Genomic DNA, 23,701 nt, shown 5'->3' on the forward strand with positions numbered 1-23,701 from the left:
CACAGACACACAGGCACGGACACACAGGCACAGACACGTGTGCGCGGGTGGGGGGGGGGGGGGCAGGGAGGCTCCCGGCGGGTGCCGCACGCGCCCCATTCACAACCCGAGGAGAAGATGGCCGGCCGGCAGCGAGGCCGGGCGTTGTTTGTCTTTTTTTTATGAATGGAGGCGGTGACGTCGCCCGCCCGCCCGCCGCCTTCCGCCCATTCATGCGGCCCCGGCGCGGGGCGGAGGGGCGTGGCGAGGGGCGGGGCCGCGCCTCCCGGCCGCCGCCGGGTAGTAAAGGCGCCGGTGCCGGCCGCCGCCTCCCGCCCCGCCATGGTGGCCACGGAGGGGCTGCGGGAGATGGAGGGCAGCGCGCTGCGGCGGCTGGTGTGCCGCGACGAGGCGGCGGCGGGGGGCAGCGGCGGGGGCGCGGGGGTCCCGGCGGCGCGGTGCCTGCTGCTGGACTGCCGGCCCTTCCTGGCGCACAGCGCCGGGCACATCCGCGGCGCCCTCAATGTGCGCTGCAACACGATCGTGCGGCGGCGGGCGAAGGGGGCCGTCAGCCTGGAGCAGATCCTGCCGGCCGAGGGCGAGGTGCGGGCGCGGCTGCGGGCCGGGCTCTACGCCGCCGTGGTGGTCTACGACGAGCGGAGCCCGCGGGCGGAGGCCCTGCGCGACGACAGCACCGTGGCGCTGGTGGTGCGCGCGCTCCGGCGCGACACGGCGCGCGCCGACATCCGACTCCTGGCAGGTACCGGCGGGAGGGAACCGGGGGGTGGGGGGGAACCCCGCTCCTCCTGCTGCCGGCTTCTGCTCTGCCCCAGACCCCGGGGGGGCGGGCGGGGAGGGGGGGCCGAGGTGCGAGCCCAGCGGGCAGAAGCCGCCCCAAACTGGGGGGGGGAGGGGGGGGTTCCCCTGTTCCTCCGAGCGCGTCCCCACCGCCTGGCAGCGGTGCGGGACCGAAAGCCCCGCGTCAGGCCGACAGACCCCCACTCCCCTCCCCGGGATTCCTCCGTGCTCCCTTCACGGGTGCTTCAGCGGTCGGGGCTTCCCCCCCCCGCCCCGTTAACCCAAGCTCTCGGCTGGAGCTGCCGGCCCTGGGAGCTGCCGTGGGGCAGTTGAGGGGAGCGGGGTGCTCTCCTGCATGAGCCCCGCGGGGCTTTCCCAGCCCGGGAGTGGATTTACCCCTCGGTTTACTTACAGCAGGGGCTCGGGCGCGTACGCCGAGTGGCAAACCCGTCGAGGGGCTTGGTGGATGGAGGAGCTCGTGCTTCTGTTGAGGCCGGCGCAGGAAAAGCGGCGGGAGCTGTTGGTGGGACGCAACGTGATGCGGTGCTGCTTGAGGGCTCGCTCGGGAGCGTGCTTTCGGGTCCTTCGCCAGGAGCCGTCGTGGTGCCGGGAGCCCTGCACGCACGGCGGGAAACACCGCTGTGCTCCGAGGGTGGCCTTCGTCAGCTGGGGCTGCTGGTGTCCCGGCGGCCCTCATAGAAGGCTGCTTGGGGTTTCCACTCCTTCGCTTTTCAGGAACGGGCTCGGAGAGCCTCAGCCTTGGCACTGGAGGCCTCTACCTTGCTTGCCACACGGCTACTAAAACACCACTGTGCCTGTCCAGGTGCAGATTTGTTGGGTGCGGGTCACGGTGAAGCCCCGGATCTGTTTTGTGTGGATCAGGCTGCTGCCAGGCTCCCCACAAAACAGCCCGGCTGGGCAATGGGCACCATCACAGCGTGGGTCTGGTTCCTGTGCCGGGCAGGACAGGACCACAGCCAGGAGCTGCACAGCACTGGATGTGGCGCTTGGCTCGAGGGGCGTTAGATCTGAAGAGATACGCTGCAGAGAAACCCCTTTGGCCCTTTGAAAGGGTCGCTTTGCCTTTCCGAATAGGGAGACCATTGCCACGCGTCACTCTGGGCAGCTGCTTCTTCTCAGGATGATGGCCACCCGAGTGCAGTGTGCTAGATCCAGGGATTTCAGGAGCAGACCTCCTGAAGATGTCTAACCGGGACGCGTGGTTTTGGGTGCTCCTCCAAACCGAACCGGTAGGACTGCAAAGGGATGTCAGGCCCTGGAAACGCAGCCTCTGCGAACTGTCCTGCTCACGTAGGAGGGACAGCGCAAACTCAGAGATGGCTGTGCGTGTTTCTGCTTTGAGGTACTAGAGCCCTGCCTCGCGAAGCCGGAGGAAACCACACTGAGGTGCTGGCGATATCGGTCTGTAGCTCCCTAGGGATTCCTGGGCTGCTTTGCTGGAGGCGCTTGCTTCCACCGTGTCTTTGGAACATCCACCCTTGTTCAGGGTGGTCTCAGAGCCAAGGCTGGGCGAGCAGTACGCGTCCTGCTTCGTGTGCTCTGGCAAGCCCGAATCTGCAGGCGTAGGTCCTGCAGCTGGGGGGAGTCTCCAGGAGCTGTGCTGGGAGTCAGGGCTTGGTCGAGCTAGATTCCTGCGGTGGGAGTGACATACCTGATTTCTGTTGGCTTTAGGGCTCAAGGTCAGACTCTACGAGGACGTCAGCGTTGTTGATTTGGTTTGAACGAGAAAAGGAAATCTCGGCAGGAGTGTTTCTTTGCAGCCAACACTGCAGTTTCCCTGTCCTGGGTTTGCTCTTGGTTTGCCTGCCGTTAGGAAGATCTGAGGTCGCCTTTGCTTGTTCCCCTGGCAGCCGGTCAAAAGAGCAAGTGGCTCTTTCTCAGGGCGCTCGCCTCCATGTTTGCCTCCCACTTGTGTCCTTGAGAGGCAGTGGACACCTCTCTCTGGAGAGCGGCTTTGCGGTGGGGTCAGCATCACTGTACCCGGCCGGTTGTTCTGGGAGCTCTGGGCTGGAGGGTCAGGCTGGGAGGATGAGAGACCTCCCTGTGCTTTGTGCGGGATGATGTGTGTGGGGAAGCTGGGAACTGAACGGTCTTTGGCCTGTGAGCAGGTTTTCCCATTAAAGTTGGAGGATGCTGGTAACAAATCCTCTCTCCATCATCGTCATCTTAGAGGGTGACCTTGGCTGGGGGCTAAACCCTGGACTAGAGACTTTGGGCAGCCAAGAGCATTGCAGAGCTCTTGGAGCTCTTGCTCCAAGGGAGTGCTGGGGCCTCAAGGATAACCCCCCCCCCTCCCGCTACATGCTGCCAGGAGCCTGCTTGCTCATCCTGGGGCAGGAGAGCACTCTCCATCGCTGTAGCATCATCTAGTGGCAAAGGGCACGGTGGGACGTGTCGGCTCCCGTTATGCCCTCCTGCAGTGCTGTGAACGTAGCCTGGGATAACGCTTTGTGCCTCTCTTCTTGCAGGGGGTTATGAGCGCTTCTCCTCAGAGTACCCCGAATTCTGTGCAAAAACGAAGTCCCTGAGCAATGTGTCACCCCCCACCAGCGCCGAGCCCCTGGATTTGGGCTGCAGCTCCTGTGGGACTCCCTTTCATGACCAGGTATGTCTGTAAGGCCAGTGCTCAGCTGTTTTGACTGCTCCTTCCAGCATTGCAGCCTGGTCTTGCTGGAGTCTCTCTGCTCTCCCTCAGCTGAGCCCTGCTTGCTTCCCCTTCATGGGAGAGCATGGTGGTCCTCCTGATCCCTGGGGGTGGACAAACCCAAATCCCGTTAAGCACACCTGCCTGTTCCTGAGCAGCATGAAGAGAAGGTGGGCTGAAATGGGTTTAATGGCTCAGAAAGGCAGCCTCTGCTCCCTCTTTTGAGGGATCAGGTGCCAGGCTCCTGCACTGCTCAGGGCCTCCAAGCCATCTGGGTGTGCGTCCTGCCCACTGCTGTCCCCTGGTGACCCCCCCATATGTGTTGTTTTTCTCTGTAACAGGGTGGCCCCGTGGAAATCCTTCCCTTTCTCTACCTTGGCAGCGCCTACCACGCTGCCCGGCGGGACATGCTTGACGCTCTGGGCATCACAGCCCTGCTGAACGTCTCCTCGGACTGCCCCAACCATTTCGAGGGGCACTACCAGTACAAGTGCATCCCCGTAGAGGATAACCACAAAGCGGACATCAGCTCCTGGTTCATGGAGGCAATCGAGTACATTGGTGAGTGCCTGCGCAGAGGAGCTTTGTCCCTGCATGTTTCATCAGGGGAAGGGTTCCTGCCTCAAAGACCTGGAGCCTTTGGCTTGGAGGGGACTGGGGGTCCAGCAGAGTCCAGGCCGTTTGTTGCACTGGTGGGAGGGAGGTCAGCCATCACCCGCGGGGTTGGGCTTTGTTGGAAGGGCGCTGGTCTCACGTCTCGCCCCGTTGCCCTCCAGACTCGGTGAAGGAGTGTTGTGGCCGGGTCCTAGTCCACTGCCAGGCTGGTATCTCCCGCTCTGCCACCATCTGCTTGGCTTACCTGATGATGAAGAAGCGTGTCAAGCTGGAGGAGGCCTTTGAGTTCGTCAAGCAGCGCCGGAGCATCATCTCCCCTAACTTCAGCTTCATGGGGCAGCTCCTGCAGTTTGAGTCGCAGGTGTTGGCCACCTCATGCGCGGTGGAAGCCGTCAGCCCCTCGGGGACACTGCGGGAGCGGGGCAAGGCCACCTCCACCCCCACCTCCCAGTTTGTCTTCAGCTTCCCAGTCTCTGTCGGTGTCCATGCCACCCCCAGCAGCCTCCCGTACCTGCACAGCCCCATCACCACGTCACCCAGCTGTTAGCTTGGGGGCTGAGGCCAGCCAGGCAGGTCGTGCCAGGCGTGGAGGGGCCAGGTGGGCACGGAGCCCCATGATGTTAAGCAATAGTGCCGGACACTGCCGTTCGCCCTGGACTCTAAGTCTTTTTCGTAGAGAAATTTCTTACCTCATCTTCTTTTTTTGCTTTTTATGTTTTGAAAGCATGAGAAGTTGTAAAAGTCACAAACCATGTCCAGGCTCTTTGGGGGACGAAAAAAAAATACTATACTGGGTTTCCTCAAGTGCCTGGTCTTCATCTCTTTCCATCCCTATTTTATTGTCTTGTTTTTTAAAAAAAGATACACCTCCCCTGCTCCCCATATTTCTGCCCCGAGCTCATCTAGGGTGAAAAGGGAGCACTGTTCATCGTGCAGCAGAGGTGGGTGCGTGTAGTGGGTGCTGCTTACCTGAGCCAGCTGCAGGGGGTGACAAGCAGAGGTGCGGGCAGGGCCCTGGGGCAGGCAGGAGGGGTGGCACAGGGCTGCCTGCAGCCCACCTCACCCCGCCAGTGCCTGGGGAGCGGAGGCAGGAGCTGGTAGCACTTTCTGAGCCTCCAGCCGAGCCCGTCCCTGGCGGAGAGAGCAATCTCTGGCTGGGGGGTGGGTTTGGAGGGGGAGATGCAGTCCTAAACGCCTCTTTTCTGGCCCCTGTGGAGCTCTGGTTCTTGCAAAACTATGTCCAACCTGCTGTGGCTTGAAGAGGAGAAAGAAGGGGTGGGGGCAGCAGTCTGGGCTGCTTTGGGTTACTCCGTTGGGTTTCCTCTCCACCCAGCCCACTGCTGCTGCTCTTCCAGGAGGAGCAGGAGGATGGGACATGGCTGGGCTGTAATGGAAGAGAGAAGCAGTTGGGTGGAGGAGAGGCTGGCCCTAGTGTGGCAGCCAGCCAGCCAGCCAGCATTTCCAAATTTCTCCACCTCACTACCAGCCCCTCTCCACCTGAGCTGGGCCTCACTCACCTGTGAACACCACTGCAGCTTTTGGTCCAAGCCCAGAAAATGCCTCATCTTCAACCCACCTGGAGCCACATTTCCCACCCCACCTTCCCCCCAGTCCAGTCCAACACAGAAGATGCCTGTGTGGCTGATGTACATATGTATGGTTTTGTTCATTTGTTTTTTTGAAATTAAGTTTTTATTTATTGCCTGAGGAAGGGAGAAAACAAACTGTTTGGAGAAAATAAAAATAAAGCTGTTTTCAACAGTTGTGGCTGGAGCAGGTTTGTCCTAAGACCAAGACAGAAGAGCAGGTTGTGCAAACACTCCACTTTCACAGAGCAACTGTTAAAAATGTATTTATTGAATTTTAAACTATTACAAGTATTGCAGATCAGACATTTAGCCAAGCACATTTACAGATCAAACTCGGTTGTTACAGAGATGTTACCTAAAGTCCACCATGTAGGTAGGCTGAGAACCCGCCCATCGTCTTTGAGAGAGAGAGGGTAAAGGAGGAAATAAATAAATGATATCCCAGCTCCAGGTAATTGGCAACCAAGAGAGGAAACATACAGGGCTAGTTATGAAAACAAGTTATATGAAAAAAGGTCTAAAAGCTTGACCCCCAGGTACACTGCCATCTGGGTTGGCAGAGAAAGCAATTAGGAATGAAGATACAGGAGCTTATGGGACTGTGGCACAGAAAAATCCCCCATTTCAATTTCCAAAGCTGAAGCAAGTTCTGCAGATGTTAAAAACAAAGTGTCAAAATTGCCTTGTAACACAAGAGACTCTAATCAAACTACATGAGCAATTAATGGAACCAGCAACACTAAAACTTGCCAGCAGCAGGTTCAGCAAGACAGGAATCGATGTATCAAAACCAGCTGGACAATACGACCTGACAAGCATATGTGTCAGTGTAATGGGAAACGCATCTGGTTCTCGCGTTCGCTGCCGATTCATGGGCTCATTCCCCTTGCTTCAGAAGTTTTGACACACGTATGCTGTCCCCTGATCCTCTAGGTTTCACATCCACTGTGTGTTCAGAGAGGCGGGAACACCGCCACTCCGTCTCTGCGCATGCCTCCTGCCGCGCTCTGAACGATCAGGGGAGCGCGCTCTGGGCTGTCCCAAAGCCACCACCTGCGATCATCGATGGGTTCAAGGCTGTGGAGGTTCACAAGCCACTCACTACCCGTGGGTAGAATGGAATCTGTACCTTCCCACGTCTTCCCCAGCAGAGCTGCAGCATAGCTTAAAATGACTGAAACACGCATCAGATGTATCTCCTTTTAGGTTTCTGACCTAGACTTTCTGCGGCAAAGCAGCATGGAAAGAAAGAAATCCCATTAAAAATAAATTTACACATTTCCTGACCTTCAGCTTCTGAGAATGGTTAGCAATGTTCAAACTAATCTGCTTTGTGGTTGGACCCTTCCTTTTCCCCAGCTTTTGGCAAAAACCTGTTCTGGGTCATTTCTGTTAACAGTTCCACGTGGAAATTCTGGGTAGTGCATGTAGTGTGCAAGAGCTCTGACTTCACTGCAGGGATGCAGGGGTCTGTTCTGAGAAGATTTGCCGCTGTCAAGTAGTTCCTGCAGGCCAGGCAGTAGCACAACACGTTAGCACCCCTCAGCACTTGGCACGTTCACGGGGAGCAGCTGTCTCCTCTAACCTACAACAAACAGTAGTCTCAGCTGGTTCCCAGAGCCAAGGAAGCACCCTTCTCCAGAAGCTACTCCCTCCCATACACCACATGCCCTTTCTGCGTCTGTTGCCCACCAAAGCCAGGAGTGCAGAACATTTTGCAGGGTTTTCTTTTTGCTTCAGCATGGAATTTTATTTTGGGGTGCTCTCGTTACCAGCAAGCAAAGTATAAAAGTTTGCAGTCAAAATAAATTCCTGCTGCATACTGCAGTGGGATTCAATTGCACCACATGCAAACATTCAGAAGAGGTTAGAAAAACACATTGCTCATTCCTCGGACTACAGACCAATAGTGACTGCAAAAAGGCAGAACTAGTACAAGAGGTTTGTAACAGTCTCCGTGGAGCTGGGATCAAAAAAGATTGGCAGATAAAAATAAGGACAAGAAAATAAGATATACCTTATTAAGGTACTGTGCTCTCTGCTTTTAATCCTACCAGAAGTTGACAGCATTCAGACTGCAACGTCACTCTGTACCAGGTACCCAATTCGTCTGTCTCATGGAAACAATTTCAGCAGTGGAGAGCAGAACCCTCCTGTCTTCGCTACGTGGTGAAGTTTCTCTCTCTTCTGCCTATTAAGGTCCTGTCGCAAACCGCACAGACGTTTCAAAACGCTGCCTCAAAGGGACACGCATAAAAATCAACAGGCCTGAAAGGCAACTGTCCCTTTCCCCAGCAGACACCGCGTTCTGCCCCACTGGGAACAGCTCTTTCTGGAGCCAGAGAGGGGGCCCAGGCTCCCAAGCCCACGAGATGGCTTAGCTCGGTGTGCTCTTGCACCCTCAGTTCCTCCCACCCCTCCACTGGTGACCCCATGTTGCAGAGGAGCACCCCGTTATCAGGGGACTGCCCTTCTCAGGAAGTCAAAAGTCTCCCCTTCTCGGGAGGCAGCAGCTGCCTGGTTACGGGGGCGTGCTGTTTTTAAGGTCCCATTCTCCAGAATTAGGAGGCATTAAGTTAACTCCCTCAGCTCAAGCAGCAGCGTCTGTGCCGTAACAGCCTGCCAGTGGCAGTGCTACCACCAAAACCATGACCAGCTTTTTCATGGGCAACTTTGAAACTGATGGGCAGATCCTCACTTTGCTGTAAAAACTGTAAGAGGAGCTACAGCAACACATGCCAGGAGAGCAAGATGCTGCTCCTGCACAGGTTTCTACAACACACAGACGCATCCTCAGGCCTGGGTATTCCTCTGTGTCTGACCACAAATGGAATCGAGATCATGTCACTACAAGACAAAAACCACTGCAAAATGATTTCCTCACACAGCACCTTTACTCTGCACAGAACATCAGATACGGTAACACTGGCAGTTCAAAGATACTGGACTGTATTTTTTATCCTCCAGAAGTTGCAGGCTGCAGAAGAAATCCAGACTAGCCATTAGTTCAATCAGCACACAGGAAACAACAAGCAAGAACAGAATCTGGTGCGGGCTTGGTGGGGTTTTTTGTTTTCAGGTTTGTTCTTGTTTTTGAAAGATGTAAAGCCTTTAACTTCCACACCCACATGAACCATTTTGCTCACCTATTTACCATTTAAAACTATGTCTAACTGGGGATGGTGAGCAACACTCACAGCTATCTGAAACCCCAGCGTAGATAGGCACATCCCCCCACTCCATTATTAACTAAGTTAAAAACAAACCCCAAACTTAAATGATGAATACAAAGCTTCAAAGCCTAGTGGTGATCTCTGCAATCCTAACACTATTAAACAAGTAGCCAAAATACAAGCACCCGATTTTATCAATGGAATTTGATTAAAAGGACAACTAGGCTAGAGCCTGGCTTGGACTTCGAAGCTACATATTTAATCAGGTCACAAAATGAAGCGAGAACCATGTATCCACTGCCAGCTCAAGAAAAATAAACCCCAAAGTTCAAGATCTGCTGGAGTATTGCTATTTCTAAGGTTTTCTTTAGAGATATTACAAACAGATGATGTGCAGGTAGCCAGATTGCATCAAATGACTGATTTTACAGTGGGTGAGGTTCCTCTGTGAGGATAACTTGCTTCAACGTTAATGTCTTAACATTAAAAACAAAAATTTTGTGTCTTCACGCTGAAAGTGAAAAAGCTCTTCAGGTTTAAGTTTGTTTTATCCAAACACATCAGCAAAATCCCACTTGCGCACAGCACATGTTTTTGCAAACTAAAAGCACGCTATTCTGTCGTTTCCTTGCTTTAGGGGGGCTAAAACCTGAACACATGAACTGGATCGTCAGATACGAAATAGTGCTGGTTGACAGGGAAGTGTACAGTGTGTTGTGTTTGAAGGAACATTTTTTTTTCCCCCCCGGCCGGTACGTGCTCAACACTAAAGCACATCTCCTGGTATTGGTTGTTAAGAAAAAAATTAACACGGCTTGATTTTCAACCTTCTCTGAAGTTGCGGAAACAACACAAAAAAGAAATTGGTTTCTACTTTTGCATATCCTCCATGAAGGGGACTTCTGAAATTGTTTGATGCTGTGCTATGAAATGCTTAAAAGTAAACTTTCTCCTACCTAGTGAAGTAAACCTGGAACTGACAGGGAAGGGAATTAGAGTGAATAAATCCCAGCTTTGTTCTCTGTTATACCTGCAAACAAATCCACTTGCCAACTGATGTTTTAAAAGTTCATTCTCATCAAAATGTAGTATCAGTATTTTAAAAAATTACTGTTGTCTGTAAATCCCTTAAGCTCTTCAACTGTGATGTCACACACAAAGATGTGACATGAAACTGCTATAACACACTCTCCCTTACCAGTTTGAAACCCATTTACTGGGTCTCGTATTACAGAGGGACATGGACCAGATATACCCTCGTGTACCCAGTCTTCTGACTTTTCACCTGCTCTCTTCCAGCAGAACCATATGCCTCTAACTGGAGAACATTTCACAAACTCCATGTACTTAATGGGAGCCTCATAAAACATTCTTTTGGAGATGCCAGCAGAGGGCATTGACCTGCTTTATGAAGTTCTTCCAAGCACAAGAGCCAGTTTTACCCTTGTGAACGCTTCCTAGGGCTTCCCCCAGAAAACGCAGACAAAGCAGCTAACTGACACAATTTGTTTCCACTCTAAAGTTACACTCACTCATATTATCGTTTGCTCAGAGGTGTGCAAAAAAACCCCCTATATTGAAGAACTGGACCTAGCCCCTTCTCAGATGAAATTCATATTGCATTGTTCATGATTTTAGTCAAATCGACTTTGTGCAAAATATCTTTAAGAAGGTTCCGGCTCAACTTCAGAATACAAAAGGAAAATAAATAGTTGACTAGGATCTCTTGAAAACATAAAATCAATGGTGTATGCTGAAGAGAAAATTACAGGCTTAATGCAATTTATCTGCAAATCAGATAACTAGAATAGTAGTGTCTGAAATTTTAAGATGTGAGATGGCATTGATAAAGACTTCCATTTGCACAATAACGTTCCCAAAGTCTAGATCAAAACACCATTATTTTACACAGGGTAACTGCGGAGACTAGGAGCCTGAGATATGTTATTAAAAGGCAGTCCCTTGTAAACTTTCCTCAAAAGGAACAGTAGCAGTTGAGTATGCAAGAGTTACTCATATCGTATTCATCAAGACACCAATGCTTTATAAGAGACATACAGCTCATTTCCAGGTTGTTAAGGATTTTATATGATACTGATTTTCTGAAATACGTATCCATCCAGTTCAAGATTGAAGTCACATCCTTCCTCACTGCTCTGTAGCTACTAGGTCTTTTGCTCTGCTGCTGTTGCTGTCTGTGAAGGAGCTTCTGGTTTCACAATCTGGTAAGTAATGAGATATTCCGGGTATGCCTGAAAGTTAAGTCAAGAAAAAAAAATGACACATTGCTTTATGCAAGGGTATGCTCAGCAAGTTCACATTTTAGATTTCACTAAACAGTGATCAGGAAGGACAGTGCAAGAATCAGCTCTATGCTTGCAGAGTGCAAAAGAAAAAGCAGATTTCAAACCTAGCCAGCACTAAGTGGGAACTGTTTGTTATAGTTAGTATCTTCGTTAACACACTGCTAGAAAGAAAGATGTTTCTTCCATGCAGACACTGCCAGAAAATGTGTGCGCAACAGCAATTCACAATCACATTTACTCTCCTCGTTAGCTAACCCTACAGATCAGTCAGTGCCTGCAAGTTATTAGAAAATCTCAGATGACCAATGTGGTCTGACCCTAAAATGCTCACTGACTTTCCATGTGATCTGGAAATGGCTTTACTGGCAGTAAAATACTTGGCACACCCAAAGCACGTAACCCAGGCGCCTGTCCATCGTTTTCTCAAGACAATTGGTAGGAGGTTCAGTCCCAGAACAAAGCTAAAGTTGCTGAAGGGCAGGGCCGCATTCAGAGGAACCTAGACCGATGAGAGGAGACCGGGCCAACAGAGGCCTCATGAAATCCTGCAAGTGCAAATGCACCTGGGGTGAACTAATTCCTTACAACATTGCAGAAGGGGAGGCAGCTCTGCTGAAAGGTGCTGGGGGCCCCCGGGTGACAGCAAGCTAAAACAGAATCAACGGTGTGTTGTGGCAGCAATGAAGGCTATCAGCATCCTGTGGTACACCCACAGTAGCACAGCCAGCCAGATGAGTGCAGCAATGGTTGCTGTTTATTCGGTACTCACTAGACCACATTTAGACAACTGCATACAACTTTTGGGCCCTCCACTACCAGAAAGATGAAAACAAGCTGGAGCGAAGTTCAGTAAAGGACCAATAAGACAGTCAAGGGGAGAGAGCACATGATAAACAAGAGGCTGAGGGAGATGGGCTTGTTCAGTTCACAAAAGGGAAGGCTTTGTGGGCCCTCATAGCAATCTTCCAAAACACATGGAAGGCTACTGAGAAAACAGAGCCAGATTATTTTCCAAGCTGCACAGCAGGAGAATGAGACTAATAAAACAGGGGAGGTTCTTACTGGATACAAAGAACGTATTTTTTGCTCTGAGGATAATTAAACAAAGGAACAAGCTGCTGAGAGAGGCTGTGGAACACCACTCTCCAAGGCCTTCAAGACCCACCTGGTCAAAGAAAGCCCTCAGCCAGCTGGTCTGAATTCAGCACAAACAAGAGACTGGCCAGCCTAGCTGACCTTCCCAAGGTTCCTTCCAACCTGAATTTATTGTATAACCTTGGAGCCATCCAGAGTAGCAAGCAAACCACTCTTCTAGAGTAAGGGTCTAACTGTCTAGTGCTTCAGATTTAAAATCACCTCCTGAAGGTTGTTGTGCTACTTCAGCTGCCATTTAAGGGTCATCTCTGGCAGACAGGGGACACTGTCACTGCTGGGAATCTACAGATAAAAAGCCCAGAATCCTCATTATCTACAGGAGCCCCCAAAATGTACGTGTTCTTCTTACTACAGTAATGCCAGTAAAATGCAATGGGAGAACCAGTGCCTCCTGAGAGAAGTGACAACTCTAAACACACTCCAGCAGTGCTGCACAGGGGGAATCAGGCAATTCTGCATGGTGTAAATCAGTGCAGCTCAGCGGCAAGGAGCAGCATTTGCTGGCTTGATACAGTTCACTGTTTATTTCCACATTAAATTAAGAAAATCTAATCAACCAGGTAATCACAGCACAGCTGGTATGGAAACCAGTGACATGCCCTCTCCAGCTCGAAGTTCTGCCCTCCCATAAACCCAGTCCTTGCTAACCCACATACCTGTTCTCCTCTATAGATAACATACTCGGCGTACGCAAGTCCATTCACGCTTGGCCGGCCAATAACAGAATGGTGCCCTGGAGGGGCATGAGCCATTTTCATTGTGCTGAACTGAAGAAAGGATTTTCCAAGGGTCACTCTACAGAAGAGCATTTGTCTAAAAGGAAAAAAGAAAACATCAGTATAAAATATCTTACTAGGAGTTGTATGCTTCCAGAATGATTTCAGACTTCTGAGTGTATTTAGTTACAATTAATTTCTCAAGGCTTTTTGGAGAAACAGTTCTAAGGCTGTACAAAACCTGTCACAAAATGTCTTTCTTGACATGCAGAAGGGAAAACACACTTTGCTTAGCACGCACATGGAGACCTGCTCTAGGTTTATTTTACATAAAGCTGTTGAAAGAAGCTGAAACTCTCTCTGTGATCCTACCAGCAGGGTATGGACAGGTGTCAAAGCGCAAAAAGCACACCGATCTACTCCAGCACAAAACAAAGCTGTGATTAAGTCCTGTTCACTACCGCCAAAATTATCTGATCCATAGTACAACACTGTACTGCTGACCACCACTTTGCACTGCAGTTTTGTTCTGAGGGTGCCTGGAGTTTAATTGCTACTCTCTTCTGACTCTTCATTTTCAAATTTGCTGTTTCAAGCTTCTTTCCTGAGCCACAATTCACTTTGATTTATACTCACTGTATGCTTAGATGTAGTTTTGACCTTTCTATGAGACTCGCTCTGCATTTAAACCCTTTTTTGTTCAGCCCTGACAAACGGAAAACTGCATTTTTCTTGCCATGTCCAAGCTCAAGCGGCTATTCTCTCCCTGCAATCCATCCTGTGCCAGGATTGTAAAAACCAGGACAGCCAGAATTACGTACAGGGAACTCTGGTGGACCCCTACCTGTGGCAGATATAGCAGGACCTGTCCTTGTGTGTGGGACAGCCCGTTCCTCCCCCTATACCATACACATACTGGTTGCTTTTTGAGGAGTTCTCAGCAAAGTAAATTCCAGCTCCAAACATTCCTCCAATGTATGCATGCCTTTCATCAAATCCTTTGTGAATGATAGCATTAATAAAAGGAGACCCTACAACAGAATAACACGAAATGATGTATTATGATACATACTTGTTAAGCTCTATAGTAACACAGGACTATGTCAAGAGGAGCTTGTCTGCCTCAAATAGACCATTAAATACCAGAAAGCGTGCTCAGTCAGCTGGAAGGGGGCGATACCCAGCAGGATGCAGTGATGTGTGGGATTTATCGTTATATACCAAGAACCCACGTGTGACTCATATTTCTTACTCATTTCACAGATCTCATTAAATGGCTTTCCCCCTACTCACATTTCAGCGCAATTTATCTTGTCAATGCACACCTTCCCCAGCAGCCAGTACTGGTTAAGATGGGGCAACATGTCAGGACAACCATACCCAAAACCAATTTCCTACGCAGAATCATAGAAGGATCTATGGCAGGAGGACCCTCAGGCAACTGTCATTTGTAGGCACTTCTGGATGCTTCTAGAGAACATCTTGCTGAAACTCACGATTGGTTTTGATTCCTTTCCCTGATGGTTGCCTGAAGTGCCAGCGTAAAACGCTTTTACTGTGTGCTGCTTCCTTCTTTTAGAAGCTACTCTGTCTTTCTCACAGCAATGTAACATCCTCCAAGCAGCTTTATGGAAATGACTAAGATACGGCATAGCAAAAAACTTTTTTTTTTTTTCTTTTTTTAAATGCATTTTTTTATCTAGTGTAGCTTTTCAGATTGCAGTAATCACACAGACTAACTCCACCACCCCCACACCTCTGCATTTCTCATGTACAAATACAATTACTATGTAGGATGGTGACACAGCAACATTAACATTGCCTGTGGGTCCTTGCAAACTTTTTTTTTTAAATAGCAGTATGTACAAATAGAGATCACTTCCTTACCATGAAACAACATGCGTTCATTGTGATGATTATGATTCTCCTCAGAGACCTCCTTCTGTCTGTGACAGAACCTCTCTCGCAACTTCTTGTTCACAACCTTTTGAATCTGCAGATACAACAGGTCCAATCATACTTGAATTGGAATTTAAATAGGATATAGTTTCACTGAGTTTGCATAAATTCAACAGAGAAACTAAGAGTAAGACACATGAATGGTATAAAGAAACCCCAGGGCTGTTCTGCATGCAAGGCTGAAGTCTTTCAAACACATCGGTTGCACGTGCTTACAGATGGTTAAAACTACTGTGAAATTGCAGCCTAAGTTCTCGAGTTTAAGGAAGACTTCCAGACTTCCTCCTCCCTCAGAGCTCGTAATACCACCAAGAACCACAAACTGGCTGAAACTCCTTCCCCTTCTGCTTTGACCTCTGTTCAACGATCTGGGCTATCTATTTGAAGCCAATTTCCTTTATTTCCTCCTCCCCCAAAAAATGAACCAGAAAGTGTACTTTCCCCTCAGAAAGACAACGCTTCATTTTCTGACATGCCAGGGCTTGTGAAAGGTATTTTTCTAGTTAGCAGGGGCAAAGAAGAAGGTGGCAAGATCCAAAGTAGCATAGGGAGATAGAAACTTTCAATAAAAAGTCATGTTCATCCATTCCCCCTCCCCAAAAATCCCCTTTAAAAGGCAAGAAAAGACTACGCTGAAAAAAAAAATATCTGTGCTGCAAAATCAAATACAGAAATTATAGATCTCTGAAGTTAAATCAGGCTGTGAAACGTAAGTCAAGCTCTTCACCACTTTTGTCTTCAATATCGGTTCTGCAGATTCCTTTAAGAGCACAAGTGGATACTTCTCCCTCATTCCATATGCAGAGCACACGATCAGTCTAATTTTAGCATTTAGCACTTGCTTTAACTCTGCTCCCGAATATTATTTTGACAAAGGACTTCAAATATAAAAGGGTGATCCATGAAACCAAGTCTGCCTGCTTGCATAAGTACCAGCTTATTTTACCACACAGAATTAAGAGGTTTTGAAACTCACCCTGATGACATTGTACCTGTTGAAGATTCCGCCAGCATTTCCACCATCCCGATGCTCCCGGATTGTACTTTGCATCTACATAAATGAACACAACTGAATGTTCAGCACACAATGCCTGCCAGCAAGGTAAAGTATTCATGCAATATCTCAGTATATCACTGACAACAACACACAATCTTGATCAAAAATTAATTAAAAGGTGTTTAAAAAACCCTCCCAAAAATGACAACTCAGTTTTAAACTGAGGTACACCCTTATTTCTCAGGCACCCGACGCACTATGCTGTTCCACAATGGAGAATTTGGATGATGCAACTATCCGATCCTGTAATAAAAATCTACATAGGAAAAAGGACAATAGTGGCACTTGCTATCAAAATCATACACAACTAGAAAACTTGCTTTAGATTAGAGGAAAAAAAAAAATCTTTGAAAATGAATACACAAAAAGATCATTTTTCCAGTAACAACAAATGTGTTTCGAATGCGTACAGTTTGTATTTCTTAGCGATAGGAAAATGCTTACACCGTAAATTTTCCTATGTCATTAGCAGCCCCCTGAGAATTTCAACAGTTTCATTGTATCTTTTCCAGAGGTATTTATAGTTACAGCAACAACGCTTAGTAACAGCTCAAATAAATATCTCAATTTACTATAGCAGACAAGTGACCCTTTCTGTCAGAAAAGTTTATGCAAAATATCTGCACAAACTCCAGTTTACAGAGTTACTAATCAGAAATATTCCAGGCTAAGCTGGCAGCTATCCTGATTAAGAAGACTCCCAACACTATTGTGCTACAGTGTAGGAACACTACACAAATAGCAAATGCATGGTAAAATGGAGTTTCTTACAAACACAGCTCTTCAGAAAATCTCTGTTATGATTTTTCTTTCAAAATGGTATCTGCCTGTAGTTTACTTAAATAAAAGAGCATGTGTGTGTGGGAGGCAAAATTACAGTCAACTCTCAATTATCCATGAGCTGTTTATCTGGGTTACAGATTAACTAAGTCACTGAGACAAGAGAAAACAAGCTGGTTCACATGCAGAAACAGCCTGAGCTCAGGGAATGCCTACAGACTTGCAAGGCCTTGATCCCTTGGGTCTTCACTCACAGCCTTTGATTTTCACAGGTCCACCTATTCTGGGAAAGCTGTAGAAACCCTTGCTACAAGATGATATCCAAAACACAAGAACAGAAAGGCAATATTGGGATAACACTAGGTGAGAAAACAGACCACTTATTAAAAACAAAAAATGGCAGGACACAGAAATACAATTTCCATCATTGCTCTACATAGAAAGACAAAAGAAGAACCCTAAACTTCATGTCAGATCTATGCAATTCATACACCAAAGTATATTTTATCGCTTTCAACATGCATTGCATGCTTTAGCTCTGAAGGCTTGTAAGTGAAGCCACTGGAGCATTAAGAAAGCTACTTGCAATACCTCCTCTTCTACGGACTGATACTCCTTGTCATCAGGAGCAAGGTCAAGGAGAATGGTCCCCTGACTGACGCAGTGGAAAGTCAAATAAGGATTGGTGCCTGTGAAGAGAAGGAATTGAAGAAATAAAAATCAAAAGAGGCAAACAATACCAGCTCTATTTGTATCTAGCATTATTCTTAAATAACCCCAGTACAGCAGAAAATGCAAAACAAACACAAGGCAGAAGCACAACCTTGAAAAGATAAAGTGCTTTCATGAGCAGCACAGGCTTTGTAAGAGAGAAGCAAAATGCATGTGGGACATAATTGCATTTTATTGTTTCTGCTTTCAGTAGAAGCATCTGAGAAGTGTGGGGCAGCAAAAAAACTCCATCAGATACACACTTCAGGACACAACAGGCCCGTGGATCAGTGTGTAGGGCAAATCAGTCCAAAAGCTCCGGCCTGTGTGAAACAGAGTCCCTGGAAATGGGCACAGACTCCACAGCTGCCTCAGGGGTGCCCATTTTCTGGAAAGGCAAGTGATCACTCAGTCCTGCATGTCCTCAGTCTGTTCCTTACCTGTCACAAGTAACCCAGTCACCGGGTCTGCCAGCAAGTACATTTTCATGACACTCAGATTCTTTTAAGTCCTGGTGACAATTCCTACATTTACAGAAGGTGACTGGTGGGAGCCAGCTGTATGCCACGCTTAGACTAACCAGTAAAAGTGCCGTATTTACCTTGCTGCCCTCCTAGCAGTCTCTCCACACCTTTTATCAATTTGTGGCGGTGTCCATAAGCATTGATCCCAATTTCTTTAAGTTCCTCATGCCCCATGTCTGCCAACACATCCAGAGTTATCTGGAAAGGTGAAAGACCACAAAAATCACTTGCCAAACCCAACCCGATTCCCAAGGCTGAATACCCATCAGCTCAGAAAATGGGATGTATTCATGCTGCAACCAAGAGAGTATACATATTTTAAGGTTTGCTGCACTTATAATTGCTGCCACCTTCTGGCAAGCCTCTCCCTATCACAGGACCATACCCAGCTGCTACAGTCCGAAGCTATGGAAAACTTACTTCTCATACAGCAGTTAACAAGACCTGGTTCTCACCAGAGGTTCTCAAAATTATTTTTACTTATGTAGAAGGAGGATGCACGGAAATTCTGTGACAAATTTGGGAATATTTTTGCAGCATTCAAAGTTTTACATTCATGTGCAATTTATTATTTTCACTACACAAGCAGAAATGAATATTCTACAAGCTTATTAATAAATGTTAAGCGTATTTCACATCAATATTACTGTGGTAATGTGTGCTGTTACTGTGTGTACATATCCAGGTGCACACCTGCATGTGTATCAAACCAGTGGGTCAGCTATGCTAAGTTATGCTCAACTCTGCCACTATTTTTGGAAATAATTAACATTGTCAGCACATGTACAACTGCTAATTCGGTTGCAATATATGAATACATGCACAATCACCTGACAAGGTTTTATATTTCAAGATCACGGAGATCGTTGGTGGAACAAGAAACATAATAAAACATGATGTCAAAAACTTTTTTTTTAAAGAGCAGAGGATAAAGGCTCCATAAAGCACACATTTTTATTATTATTGTAAAGCAACTGTGCACTGAGGTGATTCTGTGAAAAACAGATTTCATTTGGAGGAGATAATGATATAAAATCTACTTCCAAATTTACAAATTAAACTAGAATGGGAAGCTCAGCAAATAATGGGCAACCATACAACTTCATTCAAGAGAAGCTGGATTGTTAGCACAACTGGACTTGCAGGTATGAGCTCTGTCCACTAGAGACTGAGTATTATTAATCCAAAAGAAAGCAACTCAAGTAAGGAATTAAGAGCTACAATGAACATCTGTCCAACTGAGCAGAAAACAATCTTACTAAGATTGCTGTGGAAAAGCCACTGAAGGCATTAATCATGTGCAGAGGAACATTAAAAAAATAATAGAAGAAACCCAGATATTGGAAAGCATCAGCACAGAACCTGTATGAACAGGAAGTCAGAGCCAAGGTGACAAACTGCACATGAAGGTACTGCAGTACTTTGAAAAAGAAGCTTAAAACAGTAAGAATAAGGAAGATGAGCTTCTCTTCACTAGAAAGAAACTTCCAAGAGGAGCTAAACAGTTTCAAAACAATGAATGAATACAATGAATCCAATTCACATTATTAAATCTTCCTAGCAGGGGCAGATCTTAAAAACAGGTTAGCAGTTAAGGAAGCAAAAGCAGAACAAAACCAGGACAGCAACAGGAAGGCGTGAAAAATAATAAGAAAAGAGAAATGTGAGTAGAATATAGGTTGGTTTGGCATTGTTTTGCTTCTTAATAGAAGCAGTTCCAAATTAAAGAGCTATGCTTTATACGTAAGAAGGGAGAAAATATTATACGGCATTTTAACTTTGGGAAGACACCTCTTGTAACATCACATGGAAACAGTTGAAACTTTTTCTGTAAGCAACACATTACATTTCAAATTTTTGTTTCCTGACCCCTCATAAAACATTAGCAGCAGAGGCCTGGGAAAAAAATAACCATCAGATCAAGTCTCTTGAACTTGTACATTTCACTTCCATCTTGCTCATGCAAACTAGTGATCTATTTAACCTCAACTTGTTAAATTTAAAAAACAGTACATAAAAATGGTCTACAAATACAACAGACGTACTTCTGCTCTAAAAAGTAATGTAAGCGCGTGAAACAGTCACCTGAGCTGTATTCTTTTTATATATTGTGAATTACTGATAAATATGCAGGTTTCTTCCCCCATTTCTCCATTCCATTTAAAACTTATTAGCCCTGCAAAACCCAGTTAATGCTATAGTCCTAACCTACTGGGAAATGGTGGTTCTGCATTCTCTAATGTGACTACATCCTGGTAAACTAGATTTTTATTTCAGCTTATGGTCAAGCTGGAGGGTTTCCTAAATCTAACCAGAGTCACATACAGCACTACAGGTGGTGACAAGCTTGTCTGGATGTCAAGACTGCTGAAGGACGAGTGCAGGTGACATTCCAACCTAACTTTGTTGTAGCTATCACGTTCGAAGTTCACCAGGTCCAATGTAGCTCTCAGAATACAAGTCAAACTGACAGTCATCACGTATGTGTAAGAAAGTGAAAGACACTGGATATCTGAATCAAACACAAAAAGGATTTTCACAGGTTTCCCAACTTCATCATACAGTATTTGGTGACTCATTTGCAGTTTTCTTGGATGGACTTGTTTTTCTGTAGGTGTGAAGTTGTTTTTTGTGTTTCCCTTTCTCAATTAGAGAATGAAAATGTCACTCAAATTCATTAGATTAATCTATCTTTTAAACATACAGAGACAAGGCTTGCCACTTACCTGTTCTGTCTCAAAGATGTCCCGAAGGTGTTCAAGACCCAGGCTTTTTAGGAACTGGGTAATGTTCATGTCAAGACCAGAAACTGTAAGAGAAGAAACAAGTCACTATACCTTATGTATCTGCATTAAAAAAAAAATAATAAAAAAAAATCAAGTAGTACCACTGATTCTCTCATGATTCCAAACTCTGATTCTTTTTACAACCCATTTGTCTATGCCTATAATATACAACCCACTTCCACTGTGCAAAAGCTCAGTGCAAAGCTCATCACTGTTCCCTCTTCAGAATCTGCTGTCAGAAAGCACAAATGCTTTCTGGCAGATATAGGCTCATATTGCAAAGAGAAGGAAAGGAAGGGTGGGTACATTTTTGCTAGATGCTGACATAACGCATGCATCCCAGATACTAATCAAAGGATTTTAAAAGCCTTAATAAAATCCCCCAGCCATCACAATCATAAATCCTTCATCAAATTAATTCTCATTGGATTTTCTGTATAAAATCAACAACGAACATCTGGGCACCTAATCAGATCTGCCTTTGTAGTCAGACCTAATCACTGATAGCAAACATAGATGAGCAGCCAACAATGCTCCTGGCAAAGCACATGAAAACAGTGCAAGCCATCAGACACTTTACAAAGCAAATAATGGTTCAAGCTGTACAATATTTTCTGGCTAATCAGAAATACTTTTCAGATAAAGCAAGGCCTGTTGTGATACTAAGCTACTGTACTTATGGTAAGGTAAACTTGTCCAGCAGCAAATGCACCTTCGCCTTCCTTCCTTTCAGTTCCTGCTGCTCCATCGCCAGCATTTGACGCCCCTCCTACGGCTAGTTCTGCCAGCGGCCCAGTGAGGTTATCTATACTGCTGGCAGCGGAGAGGCAGGACGGCGTAGATGCTGGTGAGATCAGGGAGGCACTAACAACAGTAGCTTGAGGCTTAAAGCATGTAGGCAAAGCTTCCGGAGGCATCGCATCTATCAGCAAAGCTCGGATATCATCAGCCTGGAAAACAGAAAGAACATTCAACATGAGGTTCTATTATCACAAGTCATCGATCTCTCCAAAGAATTTTTCTTTGAATTTGTTTTAATTGATTGCTCTGCTCCCTCATTAAAAAGAAAAGCGCCAACTTTCGTAACATGGGAATTCATGGTTGCAAGAACATTCTGAATTGCTGCTCAGACAGTGAATCAGGATCTCCCCATTTCTAATTGTATGTAAGAAGGTGCATCTAATTTCCTTTCTTGCAGAATGATTTTATAGGTGTTAAAGCCAGGAAGAGCAATGCAGCAACTTTATCTGAATTCCTTCAAAGCCTAGGCCAAGCAATGTCACCTCGTAATTTCTCTGTCAGGCTCAACTTCTGGTCAAGCATTGTGAACTTGATCAAGGTTCCAATGGAAAGGCTCTACCATTGCCTTTGCTATAATCACATCTTACAGTGTTAAAATAGAAGAAAAAAACCACAGAAACTACAGGAGAAGTATGAACTTAGCTAGCAATTGGATTTAGCCTTTCTTGATTAAATTAAGCAGGACCCTCATCTTCAAGAATTTCCTCCTTGCATGTTGTTGGAGAACATGATTAAGACATTCTTATTTTCCTCCCACAGAAATCAAATAGTTTTAGGATCTCTCATCACAAACCAAGTTTTCCAGGGCTCAGATTATTCTAGAGAATACTCTCCACAAATCAATCAATGGTCTTAAAAGATACTCACACCATAACCAGATACAGCATCTTATTTGGTTGTATTATCTATTCCATCAAGACTGGGTAACCTGGGACATACATGTTCATGGGATCTTATTAGGCTTTTTAACCTGCTGCCACTGCCATCACTAACCAGAAAGTTTCAGGTGCCAGTTTTAGAAAAAAGGTGCAATTTAGAAAAAATTGGGGACATTTCACATAGGTTTATTTCTGGCAATGAGAAGATTGATCCCAGGAGTAAATCCTTAAGCAGAAGCAAACCTTAAATCACAAGCCACTTTAAGATCGCAGCCAAAGGAAAAAGCCTGAACCCATGGATAAAAGGTCAAAGAGGCACCCTGGAGATGCCCACCTCTCTCTACCTCAGCACAGCATAAGCTGAGGACCACTGATGCCACGGAGCCACAGAAAGCCATTTAATATGCAGAGCAAATCCTTCAGAGCAGCCTGTGGCTGGCACGCCGGCGTGAACTTACTGTTGCCAGGTCTAGTGGTGTCTGACCCTCCTGATTCTTCATGGTTGGATCTGCTCCATGAGCTAACAGCAGGGCACAGAGCTGTGTCCTTCCTTTTTGTGCAGCTTCGTGCAATGGTGTGAATGCCCATTTATCTGTTGCATTTACACATGTATTGTATTTGATCAACAGTGCTGCTATATCCACATGCTGGAAAAGACAATAACATCTTAATCAACCTGACACTGGTAAAAAACGTACTTACTTTTTTGTGCTAGAGGTAATGGTGCTTAGAGGTCCCTGTAATTTCTCCTTCCTCTCTCTAACTCACTTCTCAACCTCCTGTGTCTACGCAGCAGTACACCTCTTCAGGTACTACTCTATACTGCAGCTCCACAGTCACTAAATCTGTATCTGTGCACCACCAGATCATCCACCAGCACATATAATAGGGATCCAACACAGAATTATATTTCTGTCAAATCACCCAAAGTACATAGCATGAAGTTTGTGCCAGTTGCATAAGCAGACAAGATACTTGATCCAGCATAAAACTGGTAAGAGTTAACTGTCAAAGTATTTGTAGACACATTTGAACTGGCAACACAAATTTACAGGGCTGCAACATTTGTGATACAAAAGCTCTAAAGATCAAGGTGTTGTACTGCTGAGCCACCTCTTAAATGTCTGTACACAGAAGTCTTAGTTGTACTTTATTTCTTTCTTGCGATTTCTTGCAAGACTTTGAACCCATTCATGGCAGCACAAATTT

At 46.6% G+C, this 23,701-nt stretch overlaps 2 protein-coding genes across 2 annotated transcripts in view; one reads left to right on the plus strand and one right to left on the minus strand.

Moving 5' to 3' along the window:
* Nucleotides 1-275: 275 nt before the first annotated feature.
* Nucleotides 276-5,800, plus strand: DUSP4 (dual specificity phosphatase 4). Its single transcript, XM_075420125.1, has 4 exons — nt 276-739; nt 3,267-3,403; nt 3,784-4,003; nt 4,219-5,800. The coding sequence occupies exons 1-4, from the start codon at nt 322-324 to the stop codon at nt 4,602-4,604; spliced, it is 1,161 nt and encodes a 386-aa protein (XP_075276240.1). The 5' UTR covers nt 276-321; the 3' UTR covers nt 4,605-5,800.
* Nucleotides 5,801-5,893: 93 nt separating this feature from the next.
* The window catches only part of TNKS (tankyrase), a 146,634-nt gene continuing 128,826 nt past the window's right edge, over nt 5,894-23,701 (minus strand). Inside the window, exons 18-27 of the mRNA XM_075421540.1 lie at nt 22,951-23,139; nt 21,526-21,763; nt 20,754-20,836; nt 18,105-18,225; nt 17,384-17,481; nt 15,932-16,006; nt 14,884-14,989; nt 13,841-14,027; nt 12,937-13,093; nt 5,894-11,071 (exon numbers count right to left, since the gene is read on the minus strand). Coding sequence (XP_075277655.1) covers nt 10,985-11,071; nt 12,937-13,093; nt 13,841-14,027; nt 14,884-14,989; nt 15,932-16,006; nt 17,384-17,481; nt 18,105-18,225; nt 20,754-20,836; nt 21,526-21,763; nt 22,951-23,139 — 1,341 coding nt within the window. The 3' untranslated portion in view covers nt 5,894-10,984. The remainder of the gene's footprint in view (nt 11,072-12,936; nt 13,094-13,840; nt 14,028-14,883; nt 14,990-15,931; nt 16,007-17,383; nt 17,482-18,104; nt 18,226-20,753; nt 20,837-21,525; nt 21,764-22,950; nt 23,140-23,701) is intronic.

This window comes from Opisthocomus hoazin, chromosome 5 (genome assembly GCF_030867145.1).
Source record: "Opisthocomus hoazin isolate bOpiHoa1 chromosome 5, bOpiHoa1.hap1, whole genome shotgun sequence".
NCBI lineage: Eukaryota > Metazoa > Chordata > Aves > Opisthocomiformes > Opisthocomidae > Opisthocomus > Opisthocomus hoazin.